This window comes from Mauremys reevesii, linkage group 18, assembly GCF_016161935.1.
Source record: "Mauremys reevesii isolate NIE-2019 linkage group 18, ASM1616193v1, whole genome shotgun sequence".
NCBI lineage: Eukaryota > Metazoa > Chordata > Testudines > Geoemydidae > Mauremys > Mauremys reevesii.
Genome location: NC_052640.1, coordinates 28,833,615 through 28,859,445, shown reverse-complemented (window position 1 = coordinate 28,859,445; position 25,831 = coordinate 28,833,615). Strand labels below are relative to the sequence as shown.

Sequence of the window (25,831 nt, the reverse complement as noted above, 5' to 3'; positions counted from 1 at the left end):
GAAATTGGCCTATTTATGGAACAGAAAACACCCACCTGGACAGGGCTGGGGAAATTATTAGACTGCCAGTGCTGAAGCTGGAACCTACCTACCAGTGGCTCCTATGAGATATGAAGGGGGCACCCAGCAGTGGGGCGTAGGGCATATGCCCTATCCCCTCGCATCCAGCTGCTGGCAGTGAGGAGGGTATTTGGATTCCCGCCAGAGGGCTCCATCTCCTATATCAGCCTCTGTCTAGCAGGTGTGTGAGGCATGAGAATATCCTGCTCCCCTCTATTTCCTGTGAGGGATGAGGGACTCTTTCTCCCCTCACCCTGATGCCTCCTGAGAGGGGTGCGGGTGGGACTCTGCTGACTGCCTCTCAGAGCTTCCATTTGATTGGCCCTGCTTCCCCATGACTAGTGAGTTGTGACTGGGGTAGCAGGTGCTGAGTGTGGGACTCTTGTTTTTTCAGGGGCTGGTGACCTTTGAGGAGGTGGCTGTGTATTTCACCAGGGAAGAGTGGGCTCTGCTGGACCCTGCTCAGAGAGACCTCTACTGGGATGTCATGCAGGAGAACTATGAGAAGGTGACCACTCTGGGTAAGGATTTCTGTCCCTTGGTTATTAGAAGGGGAGATGAAGAGTTAAAGTTCACATCATCTCCGTAATACAACCTTAACTCTGCCCTGTTTCCGCAACACGTGACATGCCAGTGACACACACACTAGCTCTCTACCCTCTGCTGCTAGAGAACACTTTGGGAGCAGAGCTCAGGAGCTGTAAAGCACAAAGTCTAACATCTTCTGTTCGATAAGGCAAAACTCGGGTGTAGGTTTGGCATAAAGAACAGAAGCTGCCTGCACCTCTGGCTGACGCTCAGACCCTGAGCCCGCTCCACTCAAACCATCTCCAACTTGCAAAATGTTTCTACCCCTTTATCCCCCTCCCCGAGGATTGCTTCTGGGTCATTGCCTTCACGTACCCCTGACTGAGCCCAGGAGACAACTGGCATGTACCCCATCAGAGTGCTGACAGTCCTCATGGCAAGAACACACCCTTGTGCACGTTTGCTGACACAGCCTGCAACACAGCACTGAAATGAGGCAAAATGAGGCAAACTTGGTCCTATGCATCCAAAGAAGTGGGCTGTAGCCCACGAAAGCTAATGCTCAAATAAATTTGTTAGTCTCTAAGGTGCCACAAGTACTCCTGTTGTTTTTGCAGATACAGACTAACACGGCTGCTACTCTGAAAATTGGTCCTTCAAGGTTCCCATACACCTCTCTTCATATCACAGTCACAGCTCTGCAAAGCTGCTTCAACTAAGTCCTCCACTGTCCAATTACAGCTACAGCTGACACAGTGCATGCAGTTGCAGTGCATGCAGATCAGTGCTGGTATTCCAGTCTGTGGAACACAACACAAACAATGGCGTGTTCTTTTAGTCCTTCCTCGTAGCTATTATAGATTAATAAATTAAAAGGCCAGAAGTTAGGTCATGTGCTCAGACCTCCTGTACAACAGTTACTGCGGTATTGGCCACAGCATGTCCCCTAGAGACAGCTAAATACTGTGACAGCTGAAAAACATAATCCCAACTATACATACAAAATGATGGGGTCTAAATTAGCTGTTACCACTCAAGAAAGATCTTGGAGTCATTGTGGATATTCTCTGAAAACATCCACTCAGTGTGCAGCGGCAGTCAAAAAAATGAACAGTGTTGGGAATCATTAAGAAAGGGATAGATAAGAAGACAGAAAATGTCATATTGCCTCTATATAAATCCATGGTACGCCTACATCTTGAATACTGCGTGCAGATGTGGTTGCCCCATCTCAAAAAAGATATATTGGAATTGGAAAAGATTCAGAAAAGGGCAACAAAAATGATTAGGGGTATGGAACAGCTTCCATATGAGGAGAGATTAATAAGCTTGGGACTTTTCAGCTTGGAAAAGAGATGACTACGGGGGGATATGATAGAGGTCTATAAAATCATGACTGGTGTGGAGAAAGTAAATAAGGAAGTGTTATTTACTCCTTCTTATAACACAAGAACTAGGGGCCACCAAATGAAATTAATAACTAGCAGGTTTAAAACAAACAAAAGGAAGTATGTTTTCACACAATGCACAGTCAACGTGTGGAACTCTTTGTCAGAGGATGTTGTGAAGGCCAAGACTACAACAAGGTTCAAAAAAGAACTAGATAAGTTCATGGAGGATAGGTCCATCAATGGCTATTAGCCAGGATGGGCAGGGATGGTGTCCCTAGCCTCTGTTTGCCAAAAGCTGGGAATGGATGGCAGGGGGTGGATCCCCTGATGATTACCTGCTCTGTTCATTACCTCTGGGGCACCTGGCATTGACCACTGTCGGAAGACGGGATACTGGACTAGGTGGACCTTTGGTCTGACCCAGTATGGTCGTTCTTATGACAAGAAGTTCTCTGTGGTTAAGAGTCTGAGTCTTCCTGCGAATGTGCTTTTCAGTCTCTTCGATTCATCAGTTTGGCTCATACTGATCTGAAATTCCAAATTCTGCAGTTAACATTTTCAATACTGCTTCCCCAGAGAGGCAGTGGAGGCCACGTACTAGCTGAGATAAATGCCAAGTGACTGAGATCAGTCGGGGGACAAATAGAAGGACAGTTTCGGCCTAGGTGTGTGCATAATGTTGTAAGAATACAGGGATGTTGTAAAAAGGTTATTTTTGGGGAGGGGGGAGGGGGGATTGGGAGGGAATCTCAGGAACTCCTTGCTCAAATAACACCAAATTTAAACCACTATCCATGCCCTGCATACCCATAGCAAATGTCAAAACAGTCCAAGCACGCACGTGGATTTCAGAGCTTTTAGATTAGTCAACTTTTAAATAGTTTTTAATGTGAGAGTCAGCTGGGCCATTCCACTGCTAGAAGACAGTGTGAGGTTCCTATTCTTAGGAGAAGGGAGAGCAGGGAGCAGTGGAGGGGATAAATTGATGGGGTGCTGGTGACACTGCAGTACCACACAGCAGGGAGGGCTGAGGGCAGTGGGAGGAAGGGGAGTGGGTGTCCTGCTGAGTGACAGAGCTAGCTATACCTCTGTCCCCTTCCCAGGATCTCTAAGCGGCCCCCCACAGCAAGTTGTCAGCCTCATGCCTTTCCATCTCGTGGAATGGATTTCTGCAGTTTTCTCTCTCCTTGACTGGGCCCTGGGCTACCATACCTGGCACACCAGCTGTGCTTACCCCACAGATCAGGCTGAGTGCAGACATTTTTGGGAGCCTGAGATCAGTGGTGTACAGTGACAAACGCTCCTTTAGTGTGCAGAAGGCTGTTTTATTTTGCAGTAGGAACTAGCTGAGGTAACCTCAGCACCATTAGCAATTATCGTTGAGAACTCATGGAAGACAGGTGAGGTCTCAGAGGACTGCTGAAGGGCAAAGGTTGTTCCCCTTGTTAAAGATACCGAAAGAGGCTGTGTCCACACTGCACTTTTGGCAGTAATACTTTTGTTGATCAGGTGTTTGAAAAAAACACCCCCTAACCGACCAAAGAATTACTGACGAAAAGCACCGGGGTGGACAGCACTTTGTCTGTGAGAGACGCTCTCCTGCCGACAAAGCTGCTGCCACTTGTTGAGGTTGGTTTTATTTTGCCAGCAGGAGAGCTCTCTCCTGCTGGCAAAAAGCTGCTACACAGGAGACCTACAGCAGCACAGCCGGTTGAAAGATCACACTCAATCTTAATCTGCAGCAAGGGTCATTTAGGTTTGCCGCTAGGGGAAAACCTGTAACCACAAGGGTAGTTAAGCTCTGAAACAAGATTCCAAGGGAGACTGTGGAATCCCCATCATTGGAAGCTTTTCAGGACAGCTTAGACCAGTGGTTCTCAACCTATTTACTGTTGTGGGCCGCATGTTACATGGGCTGCATCCGCACAATATGTATACTACCTCTATGGCCCTGAGGCTGTCACATGGGCTGCAGCTGTGTGCTGATTGGGCCACAAGTGGCCCGGGAACTGCAGGTTGAGAACCACTGGCTTAAACAAATACTTATCGGGGTGGTCTAGGTGTACATGGTCCTGCCTCAGTGCACGGGCTGGATTCAGTGACTCTTGAAGTCCCTTTCCGCCCTCCGTTTCTGTGGTTCTGTCACTTTATAACCTTCACCGTACACTGGGGGATTTTCATGCTCCTTTCCATTACGCCTGACTCACTATAGTCCCTAATTCCTCAGCAAGTGCTTTCCTGATATCCAACACCCTGACATACTGCCCTCAGTGATGTCCCCTTAACTGCTCTGAGCCCCACCAGCCCCAGTTTCCCTGTGACTGTCTCAATATCCTTGCGTCTCTCTGTCGGTAGGAAGCAGTTCCAAGGTGATTTCCCCTTGGCTTTCCATGATGTGGAGTTCCTTTCCCTGGGTTTTAGGAGCTCCTTTGAGCAGGAGTGTCTGGCCATGGATCAGCAGAGCAGTGGAGAATTAATCCCCTTATAGGCAGAGTGTCTGGCACCTTACCCGGAGAGATAGCTCCAAAATTTCAGTGCTTTAAAATGAGTAGGGGGTTAAAAAAAGGCCATGCTCTTTGTGAGACATGTCCCATGAATTCATCTGATCTCACTTGTTTTCCTTCATCTGAGCAGGGTTACCAGTTTCCAAACCTGAGGTGATGTCCCAGCTGGAACGAGGGGAAGAGCTGTGGGTCTCAGATCTCCAGGGCTCTGAGGAAGGAGAGATCCTGAGAGGAACCTTCCCAGGTGAGGAATCATTAGTCCAACAACTTAAATACTGTCTGTGCCTGAAGAAAACAGCTGGGATTCCCTACCAAGCCCTTGAGAGCTCACTGAGCTCCGGATTGTCCCCCAGCAGGTGTTATATCCTCAGGGCAGATATCGCTGATGGCTTCCTTCCCATCCTGAGCAACACGCGGCAATAGCTCCCTTCCTAACCTCCCTTCATCCTGAGCTTTGGGATGGGATGTGGAGACAGAAATGATCCCCTCCTCTTTCCCCTCTGGGGAAGAATTTGGAGAAATTCATTTCCTAATATATCCCTCTTTTCTCCAGCACTTCTCCTTGATTTCCTCTCCCCTTTTCCATTCCTGCTTCTGAGTTTTCTCTCTGTGTCTCAGGAGATGGTGGGATGGTGAGTGAGAACAGGGAGCACAATCCACAGCAGGAAGATGCTGAGCATGTGGAACCGCACTGGGAAGTATCACAAAGAACGAAGGGGGACGTGTCCAGGAGTCATGAGGAAGGGCAGCAGGGAAAGCAGCCAGTGGAGAAAATGATTAAATCCAGCAACTGTGAGGAAAATCACAAGGACCTTCAGGAAACCACAGCGCAGCAGAGAATCCTCATGGGAGAGAGGAAACACATATGCCCTGAGTGCGGGAGAAACTTCAGTAGACGCTCACACCTTATTCACCATGAGCGAATCCACACAGGAGAGAGACCCTATGAATGCTGTGAGTGTGGGAAAAACTTCACTCGGCGCTCAGACCTTATTAGACACCAAAAAACCCACACAGACGAGAGCCCCTATGAATGTTGTGAGTGCGGGAAAGCCTTCATTTACTGCTCAGACCTGAGGAGACATCAGAGGATCCACAGGAGACAGAGACCCTATGAATGCTGTGAGTGTGGGAAAAGCTTCCATGAGGGGTCACACCTTATTTATCATCAGAGAATCCACCAGGGAGATAAACACTATAAAATCCTTGTCTAGGGCTGGCAAAACATAATTTTTTTTCTTTAATATTTTTGGTACTTCCCACACGTGGCCTTTAAGGCTGTTAGTGCCATTTACGTGATTGTGGTCTCAGCTCCCCCAAGTGAGTTGTCTGGTTCTGCTTTTTGCAGCTAGCCCTTTTTTGGGGGAATCCCCAAAGCCCCTTTCTGCCAGCTGCTTTGCTCTGAGTCGTGGCAGTGTGAGTCCCTCTTACTAGGAATGTGCATCAGCCCCAGGTGAGGGGAACACGAATGACCTCAGTTAGCTGCATTGTGGTAAAATCTACCTGGGCCTTGTCTCCATTAGCATTTTTTGCAGTTAGCCAGCTCGAGTGAACTATCCAGATGGAAAATCACAACTCTGTTTTCTGCGCTGACATGACCCAAGTACAATAGTCTGGGTAGGTAGCACTTTTCTCTCGACCTGTCCTAACCTCCTCCACTTTTCCTAGTCTAGACAAACCATTATCCTGATGCTAAAACTTTTGTAAATAACACAACTCAACAATAATGAGACAGCGCTGAGTGTGAAGCAGGTTTCAGTGGATCAGAGGAGAATGCAACGGGAAAATCTGTGGTTCTCATTCTGAGTCATCAGATGTAACCTGCTCTAGAATCTCATTCTACCTGAAATGGAAAATGTCTTATACCTCCGTAAGATGTAGATTTTTCTCTCTCTTGAAGGCTATTTGGTCAGACAACTGGCAAAATGTAGTTAGGATTTATTGGGGACTTTGAGTCAAATTACTATTTGCTTCAGTAGTCATTTCTTCCTTTACGTTTGCTTCTCCCTCACCCCTCCGAGATTTCATGGGGAAAGTTCAGTGCAGCTCAGTCAGCTGGAGAGAATACTCCCAGTTCTGGGATACGTTACCAAGGAAACAGGAGTGGTTTTAAATCGCCAGTTGAGATGGTGAACGTCTGCACACTCCACATTCTGCAACTAACTGGACATAATCACAGCGTTGTTCAGTTATTTAGGTCAGTATTATCTCAGATAACCCAGGGAGAGCGTTCCACATTAAGTGACTTTGAACTACACAAAATGCCCATGTATTTGGTTCCCAAAACAGTTGTATCAAGGCAATACTGGAGGTTACCAGGTACTGGCTGAGATAACTGCCAAGTGACTGAGGTCAGTCGGGGGACAATAAGCAGCATAGTTTCAGCCTAGATGTGTTTAAAAGGTTGTAAAACGGGGATTTTATAAAAAGATCCTTTTGAGGGGGGAGACCTGGGGGAAAATCTGGGGAACTCCTTGCTCAAATAACCCCAAATTAGAACCACTAACTATGCCCTGCATGCCCATAGAGAGTAGCAGATGTCAAGACAATCTGAGCACGCATGTGGATTTCAGAGCAGTGAGATCAGTCTAAACAGAAAGTCGCTAAACAGAAAGTCGTGCTGACCCGTAAGAGGGTCAGAGCTGGTGCTCTGCTGTAATCCCTTCCCAAACGCATGGAGCATGTGGGAGTCAGCTGGGCCCATCCAGTGATAGAAGACAGTGTGAGGTTCCTATCAGGTCACAAAAGTTGGGAGGTATTGCCAACGCAGAGGAGAACCGGAATATCATACAAGAAGATCTGGATCACCTTGTACGCTGGAATAATAGAAATGGGATGATATTAAATATGGCAGAGTGCAAGATCATGTATTTAGGGACTAACAACAAGAATTTTTACTATAAGCTGGGGACTTATCAATTGGAAGTGACAGTGGAGGAGAAAGAGCTTGGTGTATTGGTTATTCACAGGATGACTATGAGCCATCAATTTGATGCAGCTGTGAAAAAGGCTAATGCAGTCCTGGGATCTATCAGGCGAGGTATTTCCAGTAGAGACAGGGAAGTGTTAGTACCATTATACAAGGCAGTGGTGAGACCTCATCTGCAGTACTGTGTGCAATTCTGATCTCTCATATTTAAGAAAGATGAAATCAAACTGGAACAGGTGCAGTGAAGGGCTACTAGGATGATCTGAGAAATGGAAAACCGACCTTATGAGAGGAGACTCAAAGAGCTTGGCTTGTTTAGTCTAATCAATAGAAGGCTGAGAGGAGATATGACTGCTCTTTATAAATACATCGGAGAGGGATAAATACCAGGGAAGGAGAGGAGTTAAGCGCCAATATGGACCCCAGAACAAATGGATATAAACTGTCCATCAGCAAGTTTAGGCTTGAAATTAAGTGAACGTTTCTAACCATCAGAGGAGTGAAGTTCTGGAGCAGCCTCCCAAGGGGAGCAGTGGGGGCAAAAACTCAAACTGGCTTCAAGACTGAGCTTGATAAGTTTATGGAGGGGATGGTATGACAGGACTGCCTAGAATGGTGTGTGGCCCATCGGTGACTGCCTGTAGCAAATATCTCCAATGGCTGGAGACAGGCTCTGAGTTACTACAGAGAATTCTCTCCCAGGTATCTTCCTGGTGGATCTTGCCCACATGCTCAGGGTCTAACTGATCACCATATTTGTGGTTGGGAAGGAATTTTGTCTTGGGTCAGATTGGCAGCGACTTTGGGGGGAGTTTCGCTTCCTCCGCAGTATGGGGCGTGGGTCACGTGCAGGTTTAAACGAGTGTAAATGATGAATTATTTGTAACTTTCCATCTTTAAACCACGTTGTGAGGACTTCAGTGACTCAGCCAGAGCTCTGGGGTGGGTGGTGGAGGTTCTGTGGCCTGCGATGTGCAGGGGGTCAGACTAGATGATCATGATGGCCCCTTCGGACTTCAGTAAGCGTATCTGAGTAAGAATAGACATTACAATTTTAAACCCAACCAGTGACCCATAAGTGACTTGCCACAAGATGTCAGAACATGTTAGTATTAGAGCTGAGTGGGTCGAATATTTATTTAATTTTCTTTCTTGATATAGGAATTAGAAATATCTGACAGGAGCACTGTAAGTTTTATGTGGAAAAACACCAGAGTTTTCAGTTGCCTAAGTAGCCTCTGGAATCACGGTGGAAGTTCTTCCCCCCAGCCCTCCCAAATATGAAATGGTGCCCCTGTGGGCAGGCACAGATTTTTGTTGTGTCCTCTTCCCCCACCCCCCCCCACCCCACGTGGTCCTGTTGGCCTGAATAGAGCTGCCTCGCAAATACAGAAGTCAAACTACACTTATGGTTTCCGCAATTCTTTCTCTCCTCGGCTGGGCCCTGGGCTACCATACCCTACGTACCAGCTGTGGTTACCCCGCAGGCCAGGCTGGGTGCTGACACTATTGGGAGCCTGGGATCAGTGCTGTATAGACACAAACGCTCCTTTGATGTGCAGAAGGCTGTTTTATTTTTGCAATGGGGAAAAAGGATTTTAAAATAGCAAACAGTCTTCACGCCTGTGTGTCCCTGGATGGTCAGCGAGGCAGGTCTAAGGCCTTCAGACACCCCAGCGGGGTCGTCTTGTCTCTTCCCCCAAACAGTCACCAGAACAGCCGTGCCCATCACAAGAGGGAGTCCCTTTTTTAACTGCTCCAGTCCGGTTGATTTTCTGGTCCTATTCGTCTAATCCATGTCTTTACAATCGCTGGAGCTAGGAAGTAGAATGCCCAAAGCTAATTGTTCAGACATTGTCTCTTAACAGTCCTTAAGAGTTTACCAAGGTGTGGCTCCTCTTGAGCCAGTCTTCTTCCCTTTCTGCTGCTTTTCCTGCCAGCCCCCTATTGAAGTAAACCAAAGTGTTCATGCCGTAAATATCCCAGTATCCAGGACAACACACCGTTATTACAGAGCCACTCCAGCTCCACCCCAGGGGGCTCGGGGAACTAGGACTAAGGGCTTGTCTACTGGGAATGCTACAGTAGCAGAGCCACAGCGCTGCAGCTGCACCGTAGTAGCACTTCAGCATAGACATGAACTAGAGGGATGGGAGGGATTCTCTCCTCACCATAGTCAATCCACCTCCCCAAGTGGTGCTAGCTAGGGGTTGCTGGAAGAGTTCTCCCATTGGCCTAGCGCGGTCTGCACTGGGGGTTAGGTCAGCTTAATTGTGTCACTCGGGGGCGTGGATTTTTTCACCCCTAAAGAGTGATGGGTCAGCTGAACTTCTGAGTGGCCTAAGGGACACCAGGTAAGTGGGGAGGGTGGGGTTAGTGAGCGGGAGGGTGGGGTGGGGATCCTAGAGCCTGTTGTGAGAGAATCCCTGCCCAGTCCCCATGGGTGGAGAGCCTGCACTCCATTCTGATCACAGTCCACTTTCAGTTCACATATTTTCAAATATTACAATTCTCATTCTTCTCTCTCCGCTGTTCAGGGCCTCCCTCCCTCCCACCCTCTTCCCTACAAACTGTGACCCCAGCCTCTGTTCCTGAGTCCTCCTAAGGTGACGCCTTCCCTGGCATTAATGTGCATTTGCTTGGTGACATCATCGGTTGGTAATGAAACTTCTGGGGGAGGCTCCTGCTCCCCTGTCCCTGTCAGCAGCAGCCGCAGTCTCTCTTCCCTGCAGGCTCCTTGGATCTCTGAGTCGGTCCCTGCTGAGATCCCATGGTCTTATTCTTACTTTCCCAGAGGAATTAGTCTGTTGCTACTGAGTTATAATCCTATCTAATTCCCCACCCTCATCCTAGGTACTTAAGGAACTAGCTGAGGCAATCTCAGCACCCTTAGCAAGTATCGTTGAGAACTCACGGAGGACAGGTGAGGTCCCAGAGGACTGCTGAAGGGCAAAGGTTGTTCCCCTTGTTCAAGATCGGTACTAAGGAGACCTGGGGAGTTATAGACCAGTCAGCCCAACTTGTATACCTGGGACATGTTATTACACAATCGGTTTGTAAGCACCTGGGGGATGATTGCGTTATAAGGAATAGTCAGTATGGATTTGTCCAGAACAAATCATGCCAAACCAACCTGATTTCCTACTTTGACAGGGAGATTGGCCTAGGCTATTACAGAGAAGCAGCAGATTTGGTGTATCCTCATTTTAGTACATCCTTTGACACAGTCCCACATGCCATTCTCAGAGGGAAACTATGGAAATGGGGTCTAGCTGAAATTATTATAAAGTGAGCGCACAAAACTGGTTGACAGATCATACCATCTTAATCTGCAGCAGGGGCGATTTAGGTTAGATATTAGGGAAAACCTTGTAAGTGCAAGGGTAGTTAAGCTCCAGAATACACTTCCAAAGGAGGTTGTGGAATCCCCATCATTGGAAGTTTTTAAGAACAGCTTAAACAAATACCTCTCAGGGATTGTCCGGGTGTACTTGGTTGTGTGCATGGGCTGGATTAAATGATCTTCCAGTCCTACATTTCTGTGGTTCTATCATTCTGTAATTTTCTCCATACACTGGGGGATTTTCATACTTTTTTTCCATTACAGCTGGCTATATTCCCTAACTCCTCCGCATGTGCGCTCCTGATATCCAACACCCCTGACATACCACACACAGTGAAATCCCCTCTCCTTCCTATTCCTTACTGTGCGGAGCCCCACCAGCCCATTTCCCTGACTGTCTCATTATCCTTGCATCTCTCTGTCGGTAGGAAGCAGTTCCAAGGTGATTTCCCCTTGGCTTTCCATGATGTGGAGTTACTTTCCCTGGGTTTTAGGAGCCCCTTTGAGCAGGAGTGTCTGGCCATGGATCAGCAGAGCAGTGGAGAATTAATCCCCTTATAGGCAGAGTGTCTGGCACCTTACCCGGAGAGCTAGCTCCAAAATTTCAGTGCTTTAAAATGAGTAGGGGGTTAAAAAAAGGCCATGCTCTTTGTGAGACATGTCCCATGAATTCATCTAATCTCACTTGTTTTCCTTCATCTGAGCAGGGTTACCAGTTTCCAAACCTGAGGTGATGTCCCAGCTGGAACGAGGGGAAGAGCTGTGGGTCTCAGATCTCCAGGGCTCTGAGGAAGGAGAGATCCTGAGAGGAACCTTCCCAGGTGAGGAGTCATTAGTCCAATAACTCAAACACTGTCTGTGCCTGAAGAAAACAGCTGGGATTCCCTACCAAGCCCTTGAGAGCTCACTGAGCTCCGGATTGTCCCCCAGCAGGTGTTATATCCTCAGGGTAGATATCGCTGATGGCTTCCTTCCCATCCTGAGCAACACGCAGCAATAGCTCCCTTCCTAACCTCCCTTCATCCTGAGCTTTGGGATGGGATGTGGAGACAGAATTGAAACCCCTCCTCTCTCCCTTATGGAGAAGAATTTGGGGAAATGCATTTTCTGATATTTTCTCCCATCTCTCCAGTACTTACCCTTGGTTTCCTCTTCCCATTTTCGTTCCTGCTTCTGAGGTTTCTCTCTGTCTCTCAGGAGATGGTGGGATGGTGAGTGAGAACAGGGAGCACAGTCCACAGCAGGAAGATGCTGAGCATGTGGAACCGCACTGGGAAGTATCACAAAGAACGAAGGGGGACGTGTCCAGGAGTCATGAGGAAGGGCAGCAGGGAAAGCAGCCAGTGGAGAAAATGATTAAATCCAGCAACTGTGAGGAAAATCACAAGGACCTTCAGGAAACCACAGCGCAGCAGAGAATCCTCATGGGAGAGAGGAAACACATATGCCCTGAGTGCGGGAGAAACTTCAGTAGACGCTCACACCTTATTCACCATGAGCGAATCCACACAGGAGAGAGACCCTATGAATGCTGTGAGTGTGGGAAAAACTTCACTCGGCGCTCAGACCTTATTAGACACCAAAAAACCCACACAGACGAGAGCCCCTATGAATGTTGTGAGTGCGGGAAAGCCTTCATTTACTGCTCAGACCTGAGGAGACATCAGAGGATCCACAGGAGACAGAGACCCTATGAATGCTGTGAGTGTGGGAAAAGCTTCCATGAGGGGTCACACCTTATTTATCATCAGCGAATCCACCAGGGAGATAAACACCATAAAATCCTTGTCTAGGGCTGGCAAAACATAATTTTTTTTCTTTAATATTTTTGGTACTTCCTACACGTGGCCTTTAAGGCTGTTAGTGCCATTTACATGATTGTGGTCTCAGCTCTCCCATGTGAGTTGTCTGGTCCTGCTTTTTGCAGCTAGCCCTTCTTTGGGGGAAAGCCCTGTTCTGCCAGCTGCTTTGCTCTGTGAGTCGTGGGAGTGTGAGTCCCTCTTACTAGGAATGTGCATCAGCCCCAGGTGAGGGGAACACGAATGACCTCAGTTAGCTGCATTGTGGTAAAATCTACCTGGGCCTTATCTCCATTAGCATTTTTTGCAGTTAGCCAGCTCGAGTGAACTATCCAGATGGAAAATCACAACTCTGTTTTCTGCGCTGACATGACCCAAGTACAATAGTTGGTGGATTTCAGAGCAGTTAGATTAGTCACCTTTTACACGGAAAGTTGTGCTGAACCATAATAGTGTCAGAACTGGTGGTCAGCTGTAATCACTTCCCAAACACATGGAGCGTGTGGGAGTCAATTGGGCCCATCCAGTGATAGAAGACAGTGTGAGGTTGCTATTCTTAGGGTACATCTACGCTAATCGATCTATCGGGGATCAATTTATTGCGTCTAGTAGACGCGATGAATTCCATCCCCGATCGCTGTGCTGTAGACTTTGGAACTCCACCGTGGCGAGAGGCAGAAGTGGAGTCGACAGGGGAGCGGCCGCGGTTGACTTGCCACTGTCCTCACGGCCAGGTAAATCAACCTAAGATACGCCAACTTCAGCTACGCTATTCACGTAGCTGAAGTTGCGTATCTTAGGTCGACACCCCACCCCCAGCCTCTCAGTGTAGACCAGGTTTTAGGAGAAGGGGGAGCAGTGGAGGGATAAATTGATGGGGTGCTGGCGACCCGGCAATACCACACAGCAGGGAGGGCTGAGGGCAGTGGGAGGAAGGGGAGTGAGTGTCCCAGTGAGTGACAGGACTAGCTATATCTCAGGGTATGTCTACACTATGGGATTATTCCGATTTTACAGAAACCGGTATTTGGAAACAGCTTATATAAAGTCGAGTGCACGCGGCCACACTAAGTACATTAATTCGGCGGTGTGCGTCCATGTATCGAGGCCAGCGTTGATTTCCAGAGCGTTGCATTGTGGGTAGCTATCCCATAGCTATCCCATAGTTCCCGCAGTCTCCCCCGGCCATTGGAATTCTGGGTTGAGATCCCAATGCATGATGGGGCAAAAACAGTGTCACAGGTGATTCTGGGTAAATGTCGTCACTCAATCCTTCCTCCATGAAAGCAACGACAGACAATCATTTCGCACCCTTTTTCCCTGGATTGCCCTGGCAGACGCCATAGCATGGCAACCATGGAGCCTGTTTAGCCTTTTTTCACTGTCACCGTATGTGTACTGGATGCTGCTGACAGACGTGGCAGCATTCATTTGCCTTTGTAAGGTAGCAGAAACGGTTACCAGCCCTATTGCACCATCTGCTGCTTTGGAAATTGGCGATGACGGTTACCAGTCCTATTGTACCGTCTGCTGCTGTCATGGGTGCTCCTGGCTGGCCTCGCTGAGGTCGGCCAGGGGTGCAGGGACAAAAATGGGAATGACTCCCCAGGTCATTCCCTTCTTTACGTTTTGTCTAAAAATAGAGTCAGACCCGCCTAGAATATGGGGCAAGCCTACTAAAGAACCAGAGAGCACAGACACTCTGGGTCAGAGCCCCAGACATCCTGCAGAAATGATGAGCTGCATGCCATTCTAGGGGGTGCCCCTGCAACAACCCCACCTGTTGCTTCCCTCCTCCCCCACCCCTCCTGGGCTACCGTGGCAGTTATCCCCCCATTTGTGTGATGAAGTAATAAAGAATGCAGGAATAAGAAACACTGACTTTTTAGTGAGATAAAATGAGGGAGAGGCAGCCTCCAGCTGCTATGATAGTCCAGGTAGGACAGAATCTCCATTAGTCATTAAAGGGTCGGGGGGAGAGGAGCTCAGCCTCCAGCCGCTATGATAGTCCAGGCAGGACTGAATCTCCAGGAGACAAAGCTTAAAGAAGGGAATGACCGGGAGTCATTCCCATTTTTGCCCAGGTGCCCCCGGCCGACCTCACTGAGGCCAGCCAGGAGCACTCACGGGATGATGACGACGGTTATCAGTCCTATTGTACTCTCTGCCATCAGGGAAGGGCTGCTGCTGTTTAGCGCTGCAGCACCCCGTCTACCAGCAGCATCCAGTAGACGTACGGTGACATTGAAAAAAGTCAAGAAACGATTTTTTTCCCTTTTCTTTCACGGGGCGGGGGAGGGGGGTAAATTGACGACATATTCTCTGAACCACCCGCGACAATGTTTTTGACCCTTCAGGCATTGGGAGCTCAGCCAAGAATGCAAATGCTTTTCGGAGACTGCGGGAACTGTGGGATAGCTGGAGTCCTCGGTCCCCCCTCCCTCCCTCCATGAGTGTCCGTTTGATTCTTTGGCTTTCCACTACATTTGTCACGCAGCACTGTGCTGAGTCCCTGCTGTGGCCTCTGTCTATCATAGCCTGGAGATTTTTTCAAATGCTTTGGCATTTCGTCTTCTGTAACGGAGCTCTGATAGAACAGATTTGTCTCCCCATACAGCGATCAAATCCAGTATCTCCCGTATGGTCCATGCTGGAGCTCTTTTTGGATTTGGGACTGCATGGTCACCTGTGCTGATCAGAGCTCCATGCTGGGCAAACAGGAAATAAAATTCAAAAGTTCGCGGGGCTTTTCCTGTCTACCTGGCCAGTGCATCCGAGTTCAGATTGCTGTCCAGAGCGGTCACAATGGTGCACTGTGGGATAGGGCCCGGAGGCCAATACCGTCGAATTGCGGCCACACTAACCTTAGATTGGCCTAAGGCAGGGCTAGTCCATAGGTGGACCATAGGCCAAATCCAGACCACCAGACACTTTTTTATGGACCCTGAAATCTTTTTATTTTCTTATTACTAGGGCTGTCAAGAGATTAATTTTTTTATCGTGTGAGTAATCGTGATTTTTTTAATTGTGATTAATCGCACTGTAAAACAATAATAGAATACCATTTATGTACATGTTTTTGGATGATTTCTGTATTTTCAAATATATTAATTTCAGTTATAACAGAATACAAAGTGTACAGTGCTTACTTTATATTTTTTATTACTAATATTTGCACTGTAAAAAAGAATTGTTGTGCAATCTCTTTACAGTGAAAGTTAAACTTGCAAATTTAGAATTATGTACAAAAAAACCTGCACTCAAAAATAAAACAATATAAAACTTTAGAGCCTACAAGTCCACTCAGTCCTCCCACTTGCTCAGCCAATCACTAAGAGAAACACATTTGTTTCCATTTACAGGAGATAATGCTGACCACTTATTTACAATGTCACCTGCAAGTGAGAACAGACATTTGCATGGCACTGTTGTAGCCGGTGTCACAAGGCATTTATGTGCCAGATGCACCAGAGATTCATATGTCCCTTCATGCTTCGACCACCATTCCAGAGGACATGTGTCTGTGCTGATGATGGGTTCTACTCGAAAGAAGTAGGACTGAAGGGATGTGTAAGCTCTAAAATTTGAAATTGTTTTGTTTTTGAATACAGTTATGTGACCAAAAACCCTACATTTCTAAGTTGCACTCTTATGATAGAGATTGCACTACAGTACTTGCATGAGGTGAATTGAAAAATACTCTATTTTACTTATTTTTACAGTGCAAATATTTATAATATAAATAATAATATAAAGTAAGCACTGTACACTTCGTATTCTGTGTTGTAATTGAAATCAATATATTTGAAAATTAGAAAAATATCAAAATATTGAAAAATATTTAATACATTTAATACATTCTATTGTTTAACAGTGTGATTAAAACAGCAATTATTCACGATTAATTTTTTTAATCATGATTAATTTTTTTTTAGTTAATCATGTGAGTTAACTGCAATTAATCGACAGCCCTACTTATTATCATTGGGTTGTTTTTTTTAATTGTTTTCTTTCAAGTCTGGATCTTGACTATCCCTTGACCAAGATATTTGGACCTTGACAAAAAATAAACAACTACACTGGCTTATGGTATTACAGAGAACCTGCAACTTTGCAATATCTTCATGTTAGTATATCCCGGGGTCGGCAACCGATGGCACGCGAGCCAATTTTTAATGGCACGCGGCTGCCTGCTGGGACTCCACGTGCCATTAAAAATCCTGCCGACGCGGCAAGCCGCAGGGTCCACAGTCCCGGGCCAGAGCGCCGGCCTGAGCGCAGCAAGCCGCCGGCCCCTCCCCCGCCTTCCCCCCCTTCCCCTAGAGCCCTGCCGCCATGCGCGCAGCGCTCTGGGGGCTGGGGCTGCGCGCTCCCGCGGGGCAGCGTTTGACTCCGTGGGGAGGGAAAGACGCTCCCCGCTCATCCGGAGCCCTGCTGCCGCGTGCACAGCACTCTGAGAGGAGGGGTGGGGTGGGGCTGCGGCCGGATGAGCGGGGAGCCTCATGGTGAGGGGGTTGGGGCTGGGGCCGGATGGGGTTGGGTAAGGGATGGGGGCAGTCAAGGGACAGGGAGCAGGGTGGGTTGGATGGTGGGGTGGGATCCCAGGGGTGGTTAGGGGTAGGGGTCCCTGGAGGGGGCAGTCAGGGCGCAGGGGGTTGGATGGGGTCAGGGCAGTCAGGGGACAGGGAGCAAGGAGGGTCCTGGGGAGCAGTTAGGGTGGGGGTCTCTGGAGGGGTGGTCAGGAGACAAGGAGCTGGGGGTGGGATGAGTCGGGAGTTGGGGGCTGTCAGGAGGTAGGGGTGTGGAGAGGGCTTGGGGCAGGTAGGAGGCGGGGTTGTATGGGGCTAGAGTTCTGGGGGTCCTGTCGGGGCGGGGAGTGGTTGGATAGTCATGGGAGTCCAAGGGGTTCTGTCTGGGTGCGGGGGTGTGGATAAGGGTTGGGGCAGTCAGGGGACGGGTAGGGTCCTAGTGGGGCAGTCAGGGGACAAGGGGCAGGGAGGCTTAGATAGGGGTGGGGTCCCAGGAGGGGATAGTCTGGACAAGTGGGGGGGGGGGTTGGGAGTTCTGGGGGGGGCAGTCACGCAGGCCCCTGCCCTGAGCCCTGTACCACCCAGCCCTCTGTTGACTCCTTCACCCCCCACCATGACCCCAGCCCTGACTCTGGCACCCCCACACATCCCCAGCCCCCCTACCCTGACACCTGTACCCCCCTCACATGCCCCCAGCCCTCTGCCCTGACTCTTGCACCCCCCACAGCCCCAGCCCCCTCACATCCCATGCCTCCCGCACATCCCCATCCCCACCCCCACCCTGAGCACCAAACGGGAGTGCCTGCACCCCCACTCCAAATGGGAGCTGTCCCACACCCAAACCTCCTGCCCCAACCCTGAGCCCCCTCCCTCATTCTAGCTCCTGGCCAGACCCTTCACCCCCAGCCCTGTGCTCAGTGCACTCCCACCCTCAGCTCAGTGCAGAGAGAGGAAGAGAATGGGCCAGAACCAGGGAGAAGGTAGGTACCCACTGTATGTGGGCAGGGACGGGACCCCAGACCGGCAGCAGGCTGAGCGGGTCCGGCAGCTGGGATCCCGGCTGGCAGGAGCCGGAGGATGGAACCTCTGAGCGGCAGTGGGCTGAGCCGCTCAGCCTGCTGCCGGTCTGGGGTCCTGGCTGCCGGCCCCGCACAGCCCACTGCCGGTCTGGGGTTCTGGCTGCCAGACCCTTCCCAGCTGGGTCCCCGCCGCAGGCCCCATTCAGCCCGCTGCTGGCCTAGGTGAACAGAACCCCAGACCAGCAGTGGGCTGAGCAGGCCGGCGGCATAAGATCAACATTTTAATTTAATTTTAAATGAAGCTTCTTAAACATTTTGAAACCCTTGTTTATTTTACAATAGAACACTAGTTTAGTTATATAATATATAGACATAGAGAGAGACCTTCTAAAAAACATTAAAATGTATTACTGGCACGCGAAACCTTAAATTAGAGTGAATAAATGAAGACTCGGCACATCACTTCTGAAAGGTTGCCGACCCCTGGTATATCCTTTGACATGGTCCCACGTGCCATTCTCATAGGGAAACTAGGGAAATGAGGTCTAGATGAAATTATTATAAAGTGAACGTACAAAACTGGTTGAAAGATCATAATCTGCAGCAAGGGTGCTTTAGGCTAGATATTAGGGAAAAACTTGTAACTCAAGGGTAGTTAAGCTCTGGAATAGGATTCCAAAGCAGGCTGTGGAATCCCCATCATTGGAAGTTTTTAAGAACAGCTTAGACAAATACCTATCAGGGACGGGTTCTAGGTGTACTTGGTCTTACCTCATTGCATGGGCTGGATTAAATGACCTCTTGAAGTCCCTCCCATCCCCACATTTCTGCGGCTCTGTCACTCTATAACCATCTCCATACACTGGGGGATTTTCGTACTCCTTTCCATTACACCTGACTCGCTATATTCCCTAACTCCTCAGCCTGTGCTCTCCGGATAGCTAACACCCCTGATACCACATGCGGTGACATCCCATCTCCTTCCTTACTGTGCTGAGCCCCACCAGCCTGTTTCCCTGACTGTCTCATTATCCTTGGGTCTCTCTGTCGGTAGGAAGCAGTTCCAAGGTGACTTCCCCTTGGCTTTCTGTGATGTGGAGTTACTTTCCCTGGGTTTTAGGAGCCCCTTTGAGCAGGAGTGTCTGGTCGTGTGTGTGTGCCAGCAGAGTGGTTATTCCCCTTATAGGCAGCGTGTCTGGCACCTTAGAGCACCTGGAGAGCTAGCCACAGAATTTTGGTGCTTTAAAATGAGCAGTGGTTAAAAAAGGGCCATGTTCTTTGTGACAAATGTCCCATGAATTCACCTGATCTCCTTTGATTCTTTCCTCTAAGCAGGGTTACCAGTTTCCAAACCTGAGGTGATGTCCCAGCTGGAACGAGGGGAAGAGCTGTGGGTCTCAGATCTCCAGGGCTCTGAGGCAAGAGAGATCCTGAGAGGAACGTGTCCCGGTGAGGAGTCATCAGAGCAACCCAGATACTGTCTGTGCCTGAAGAAAACAGCTGGGATTCCCTACCAAGCCCTTGAGAGCAGTTTGAGTTCCATATTGTCCCCCAGCAGGTGTCATGTCCTCAGGGCAGATATCGCTCATGGCTTTCTTCCCATCCTGAGCGATTTGTGGCAATAGCTCCCTTCCTAACCTCCCTTCATCCTGAGCTTTGGGATGGGATGTGGAGACAGAGTTGATCCCCTCCTCTCTCCCTTATGGGGAAGAGCTTGGGGGAATTAATTTCTTGATATTTCCCCCAACTCTCCAGCACTTACTCTGGTTTCCTCTCCCCTTTTAGTTCAGGTCCTCTTCCTGCATGCTCTAGAGTGTCCCACCTTTACCCTTCCATGGGCTTAGGGCATAGCCTGGTTAATTTGAGTCGTCTCCCCCAATCCCCTAAGCATAATCTTCTTCAGGTTTGCGGGGTCTTTTACTAGTGAAAGAGCCCTACACAGTAATACCCTTAACTTCTATTTATTAACAGTTACCTAAGCAGAACACACACACTAAGCATTCAATGGTCACCACTCCCTATAATCAGACAAACTTTTCTTGGTGGCCAGCCAGGATCAGGTTATCTGCGGCTCCACCAGCTTCTGCATGATGTAGTTGGCAGGGTGTTGAGGTCTGGCAGCTCTGATCTTGGGCTGTGCCCTGGAGTTAGTTTCCAAGAAATTCCTTTTGGACCCCAGTTATTATAGTGAAACTTGAGTCTTGCTTAGCTCTATTGTCACCAGCCATTGTAAATGAAAGTCCTACAAAGCAGTATTTCACCCATCCCCGCCCATAACGAAACCACTCTTTACCCAATCAAACCCCACCACTTGAGCTTATTTAAATCTTGCAAACTTAGTGATGCATCAGGCAGAAATGATCAAAGAACCAGCCCAAAACCACATAGATAAACAATGGAGAAGCAGGGACCATGAAGGCAAAACAATAAAGAAGTATAGATTTCACAACCACATCTGTTAGGTGATTCCTTGCCAGACAGATGCTGTCAAAGTTTTCTTTGTCTGGTGATGGTGCTATTATGACAGGAACCTCCTTAATAGCCACATATTGCACCATTCTGATATAATTTAGAGGGAATGTGAGGATGTGACATCCTGCTTTTTAGCTTATGGCTGCTGCTGTCCTATTATGGGTACAGAAAAAGGCCTCAGACCTTACAGTTTCTCTCTGTGTCTCAGGAGATGGTGGGATGGTGAGTGAGAACGGGGAGCACAGTCCACAGCAGGAAGATGCTGAGTATGTGGAACCGCACTGGGAAGTATCACAAAGAATGAAGGGAGATGTGTCCAGGAGTCATGAGGAGAGGCAGCAGGGAAACCAGCCAGTGGAGAAAATGGACAAATCCATCAATTGTGAGGAAGATCACAAAGACTTCCAGGAAACCACAGCGCAGCAGAGAATCCTCATGGGAGAGAGGAAACACGTGTGCCTTGAGTGCGGGAGAAACTTCAGTAAACGCTCACAGCTTATTCACCATGAGCGAATCCACACAGGAGAGAGACCCTATGAATGCTGTGAGTGTGGGAAAAACTTCATTCGGCGCTCAGACCTTATTAGACATCAGAAAACCCACACAGACGAGAGCCCCTATGAATGTTGTGAGTGTGGGAAAGCCTTCATTTACTGCTCAGACCTGAGGAGACATCAGAGGATCCATACAGGACAGAGACCCTATGAATGCTGTGAGTGTGGGAAAAGCTTCCATCAGGGGTCACACCTTATTTATCATCAGAGAATCCACCAGGGAGATAAACACCATAAAATCCTTGTCTAGGGCTGGCAAAACATAGTTTTCTTTAATATTAATGGTAATTCTACATGTGGCCTTTAAGGCTGTTAGTGCCATTTACTTCATTGTGATCTCAGCTCCCCCAGGTGAGTTGTGCGGTTCTGCTTTTTGCAGCCAATCCCTCTTCTTTGATACCTGGAAAGAGACTGGAACATACTGTTAAACATTCTCTTTTGTAAGCACCTGGAGGATAAAAGCTTTATAAGAATAGTCAGTATGGATTTGTCCAGAACAAATCATGCCAAACCAATCTGATTTCCTACTTTGACAGGGAGATTGGCCTAGGGTATTACAGAGAAGCAGCAGATTTGATGTATCATCATTTTAGTACATCTTTGACACAGTCCCACATGCCCTTCTCATAGGGAAATGGGATCTAGATGAAATTATGATAAAGTGAGCGCACAAAACTGGTTGAAAGATCATACTCAATCTGCAGCAGGGGCGATTTTGGTTAGATATTAGGGAAAAACTTGTAAGTGCAAGGATAGTTAAACTCTGGAATACACTTCCAAAGAAGGTTGTGGAATCCCCATCGTTGAAAGTTTTTATGAACAGTTTAGACAAATACCTCTCAGGGATTGTCCAGGTGGTTCTGTGCATGGTTCTGTGCATGGGCTGGATAAATGATCTTCCAGTCCTACATTTCTGTGGTTCTATCATTATGTAATTTTCTCCATACACTGGGGGATTTTCGTACTTTTTTCCATTACACCTGACTCTCTGTATTTCCTAATTCCTCAGCATGTGCTCTCCTGATATCCAACACCCCTGATATACCTCACACAGTGAAATCCCCACTCCTTCCTATTCCTTACTGTGCTGAGCCCCACCAGCTCATTTCCCTGACTGTCTCATTATCCTTGGGTTTCTGTTGGTAGGAATCAGTTCCAACGTGATTTCCCCTTGGCTTTCTGTGATGTGGAGTTACTTTCCCTGGGTTTTAGGAGCCCCTTTGAGCAGGACTGTCTGGTCGTGTGTGTGTAGGAGAGCGGTTAATCCCCTTATAGGCAGAGTGTCTGGCACATTAGAGCACCTGGAGAGCTAGCCACAGAATTTTGGTGCTTTAAAATGAGCAGTGGTTAAAAAAGGGCCATGTTCTTTGTGACAAATGTCCCATGAATTCACCTGATCTCCTTTGATTCTTTCCTCTGAGCAGGGTTACCAGTTTCCAAGCCTGAGATGATGTCCCAGCTGGAACGAGGGGAAGAGCTGTGGGTCTCAGATCTCCAGGGCTCTGAGGAAAGACAGATCCTGAGAGGAACCTTCCCAGGTGAGGAGTCATTAGTCCAACAACTCAAATACTGTCTGTGCCTGAAGAAAACAGCTGGGATTCCCTACCAAGCCCTTGAGAGCAGTTTGAGTTCTGGATTGTCCCCCAGCAGGTGTTATATCCTTGGGGCAGATATCGCTCATGGCTTCCTTCCCATCCTAAGCGACTCCTGGCCAAAGCTCCCTTCCTAATCTCCCTTCAGCTTTGGGATGGGATGTGGAGACAGAGTTGATCCCCTCCTCTTTCCCTTATGGGGAAGAATTTCGGGAAATTCATTTCCTAATATTTTCTCCCCATCTCTCCAGCACTTACCCTTGGTTTCCTCTCCCCATTTTTGTTCCTGCTTCTGAGGTTTCTCTCTGTGTCACAGGAGATGGTGGGATGGTGAGTGAGAACGGGGAGCACAGTCCACAGCAGGAAGATGCTAAGCATGTGGATCCGCACTGGGAAGTATCACAAAGAACGAAGGGGGACGTGTCCAAGAGTCATGAGGAAAGGCAGCAGGGAAACCAGCTAGGGGAGAAAATGGGCAAATCCATCAATTGTGAGGAAGATCACAAGGACCTCCAGGAAACCACAGCGCAGCAGAGAATCCTCATGGGAGAGAGGAAACACATGTGCCCTGAGTGTGGGAAAAACTTCAGAAGTCGCTCACACCTTATTAACCATGAGCGAATCCACACGGGAGAGAGACCCTATGAATGCTGTGAGTGTGGGAAAAACTTCATTCGACGCTCACACCTTATTAGACACCAGAGGATCCACACCGGTGAGCGACCCTATGAATGTTGTGAGTGTGGGAAAACCTTCCTTTACCGCTCAGACCTTGGAAGGCATCAGAGGATCCACACAGGACAGAGACCCTATGAATGCTGTGAGTGCGGGAAAAGCTTCCATCAGGGGTCACACCTTATTTATCATCGGAGAATCCACCAGGGAGATAAACACCATAAAATCCTTGTCTAGGGCTGGCAAAACATAAATTTTTTTCTTTAATATTTTTGGTACTTCCCACACTTGGCCTTTAAGGCTGTTAGTGCCATTTATATGGTTGTTGGCTCAGGTACCCCACGTGAGTTGTCCTGTTCTGCTTTTTGCAGCTAGCCCTTCTTTGGGGGAATCCCCAAAGCCCCGTTCTGCCAGCTGCTTTGCTCTGTGAGTCGTGGGAGTGTGAGTCCCTCTTACTAGGAATGTGCATCAGCCCCAGGTGAGGGGAACACGAATGACCTCAGTTAGCTGCATTGTGGTAAAATCTACCTGGGCCTTGTCTCCATTAGCATTTTTTGCAGTTAGCCAGCTCGAGTGAACTATCCAGATGGAAAATCACAACTCTGTTTTCTGCGCTGACATGACCCAAGTACAATAGTCTGGGCAGGTAGCACTTTTCTCTCGACTTGTCCTAACCTCCTCCACTGTTCCTAGTCTAGACAAACCATTATCCTGATGCTAAAACTTTTGTAAATAACACAACTCAACAATAATGAGACAGTGCTGAGTGTGAATCAGGTTTCAGTGGATCAGAGGAGAATGCAACGGGAAAATCTGTGGTTCTCATTCTGAGTCATCAGATGTAACCTGCTCTAGAATCTCATTCCATCTGAAACTGAAAATGTCTTATACCTCTGTGAGCAGGGTTGGATTTCCAACTAGGCACAGTGGGCAGGTTGCCAAGTATGCGATTTTCTAGCCCAATGGGCTATTTTTAGCTGTCAGTTGCCAGGGTTTTTTAGCAGTTGGAAGTTGCAGTATTTTGAGCTGTTTTGCTACCCTGCTGCCACTGGCTGCACTGCTCAGGAGGGAGGGAGCCTCCTGATCTGTCCCGTCCCTTGCCGAGATGCCCCACACACCACTTGTCTCAGGTCGTGGCCCCTCCCCTTAGGTGACATTTGCAGCATGTGTAGAATTCTTGTCCGAGGGAGGCAGAATTTTTTTTCTGCAAAAATATGCTGCAGTTTTGTCTTTCGCCCACCAGAGGTCACTGTGACACCAGAACAGCTTGAGCTGGCTGAGGCTGACTGGTCCGGTGGGCAGCGGCAAACAGCTGGCAGGCGGGTGGCAGGGGCATTTCTTGCAGCAGCCTTCTTGGAGCCAGGTTAGGAGGCAGAGCAGGCCACACAGGGCTGCTGGGCGGGGGAGGTCACAGGGCCACATGGGGAGGCAGGGGGGCCACTGATGATGCTGTGCCTAGGAGCACAAGGTGTAAATCCGGCCCTGATTTTTCTCTCTTTCCTGAAGGCTGTTTGGTTACACAACTGGACATTAGTATTCTGTGGCAGAATGTAGTTCAGATTTATTGGGGACTTTGAGTCAAATAACCAGTTGCTTCAATAGTCATTTCTTCCTTTATTTTTCCTTTTCCTCCACTCCTCCATGATGACATGGGGGAAGTTCAAACGCAGCTCAGTCAGCTGGAGAGAATACTCCCAGTTCTGGGATAAGCTACCAAGGAAACAGGAGTGGTTTTAATTCTCCAGTGGTGAACAACAGCACACCCCAAACTCTGCAACTATCTGAAGTAACTAGGTATAATCACAGTGTTGGTCAGTTATTTAAGTCATTATTATATCTGATAACGCAGGGAGAGAGTGCCACGGTAAGTGATTTGGAACTAGGCAAAATGCCCATGTATTTGGTTCTCAATACAGTTGTGACCCAGCTTCTACAGGAAGTTACTCCTGAAGATATCTCCTAGCTAATCCTAATATTTGGGAAATACTGCCTTTAGCAATGCAGATGTGGGGGAAATAGAACTGGTGTTTTTGTTGAATTCACCCTTTGTAATGCTGCAAATGTGTATAAAATAAAATCAATATTCAGTGTGAGTCATCTGAAAGAAAAATAACTCTCTTTGAACAGAACCCAACCTCTTGTACCGTCCAATGATTCTCATCAGGCCTGTATCTGATTTCTTATTTAGACCTGTGCTATCAGATTAAAGAATTAAACTGGGCATGTTTGAGGAAGTCATTCCTCACTAGCACAGCTGACATTCTGGGTGGGCTGGTAAAGGATTCTTCTCCAGAGAAATGTAAATTTGTCCTCCTCAAGACGAAGGATTTGGCAAGAACTCAGAAACCACAGGCACGTAATTGCTGGTTTTCAGCACAGAGATGAAAGCTATGGTGAGCTACGGTCTAAGCAGAAATGTGTTTAGAACACAACTCC

General features: G+C 48.2%; 1 protein-coding gene across 1 annotated transcript; it reads left to right on the top strand.

The window, feature by feature from the left end:
- The first annotated feature begins 542 nt into the window (after positions 1-542).
- On the top strand, positions 543-25,488 carry LOC120385930 (zinc finger protein 2 homolog). Its single transcript, XM_039504535.1, has 7 exons — positions 543-581; positions 4,614-4,727; positions 5,102-5,605; positions 11,463-11,576; positions 20,783-21,286; positions 22,553-22,666; positions 23,037-25,488. Exons 1-7 carry the CDS (start codon positions 548-550, stop codon positions 23,630-23,632), a joined length of 1,980 nt encoding a protein of 659 aa, XP_039360469.1. The 5' UTR covers positions 543-547; the 3' UTR covers positions 23,633-25,488.
- The last annotated feature ends 343 nt before the right edge of the window (positions 25,489-25,831 follow it).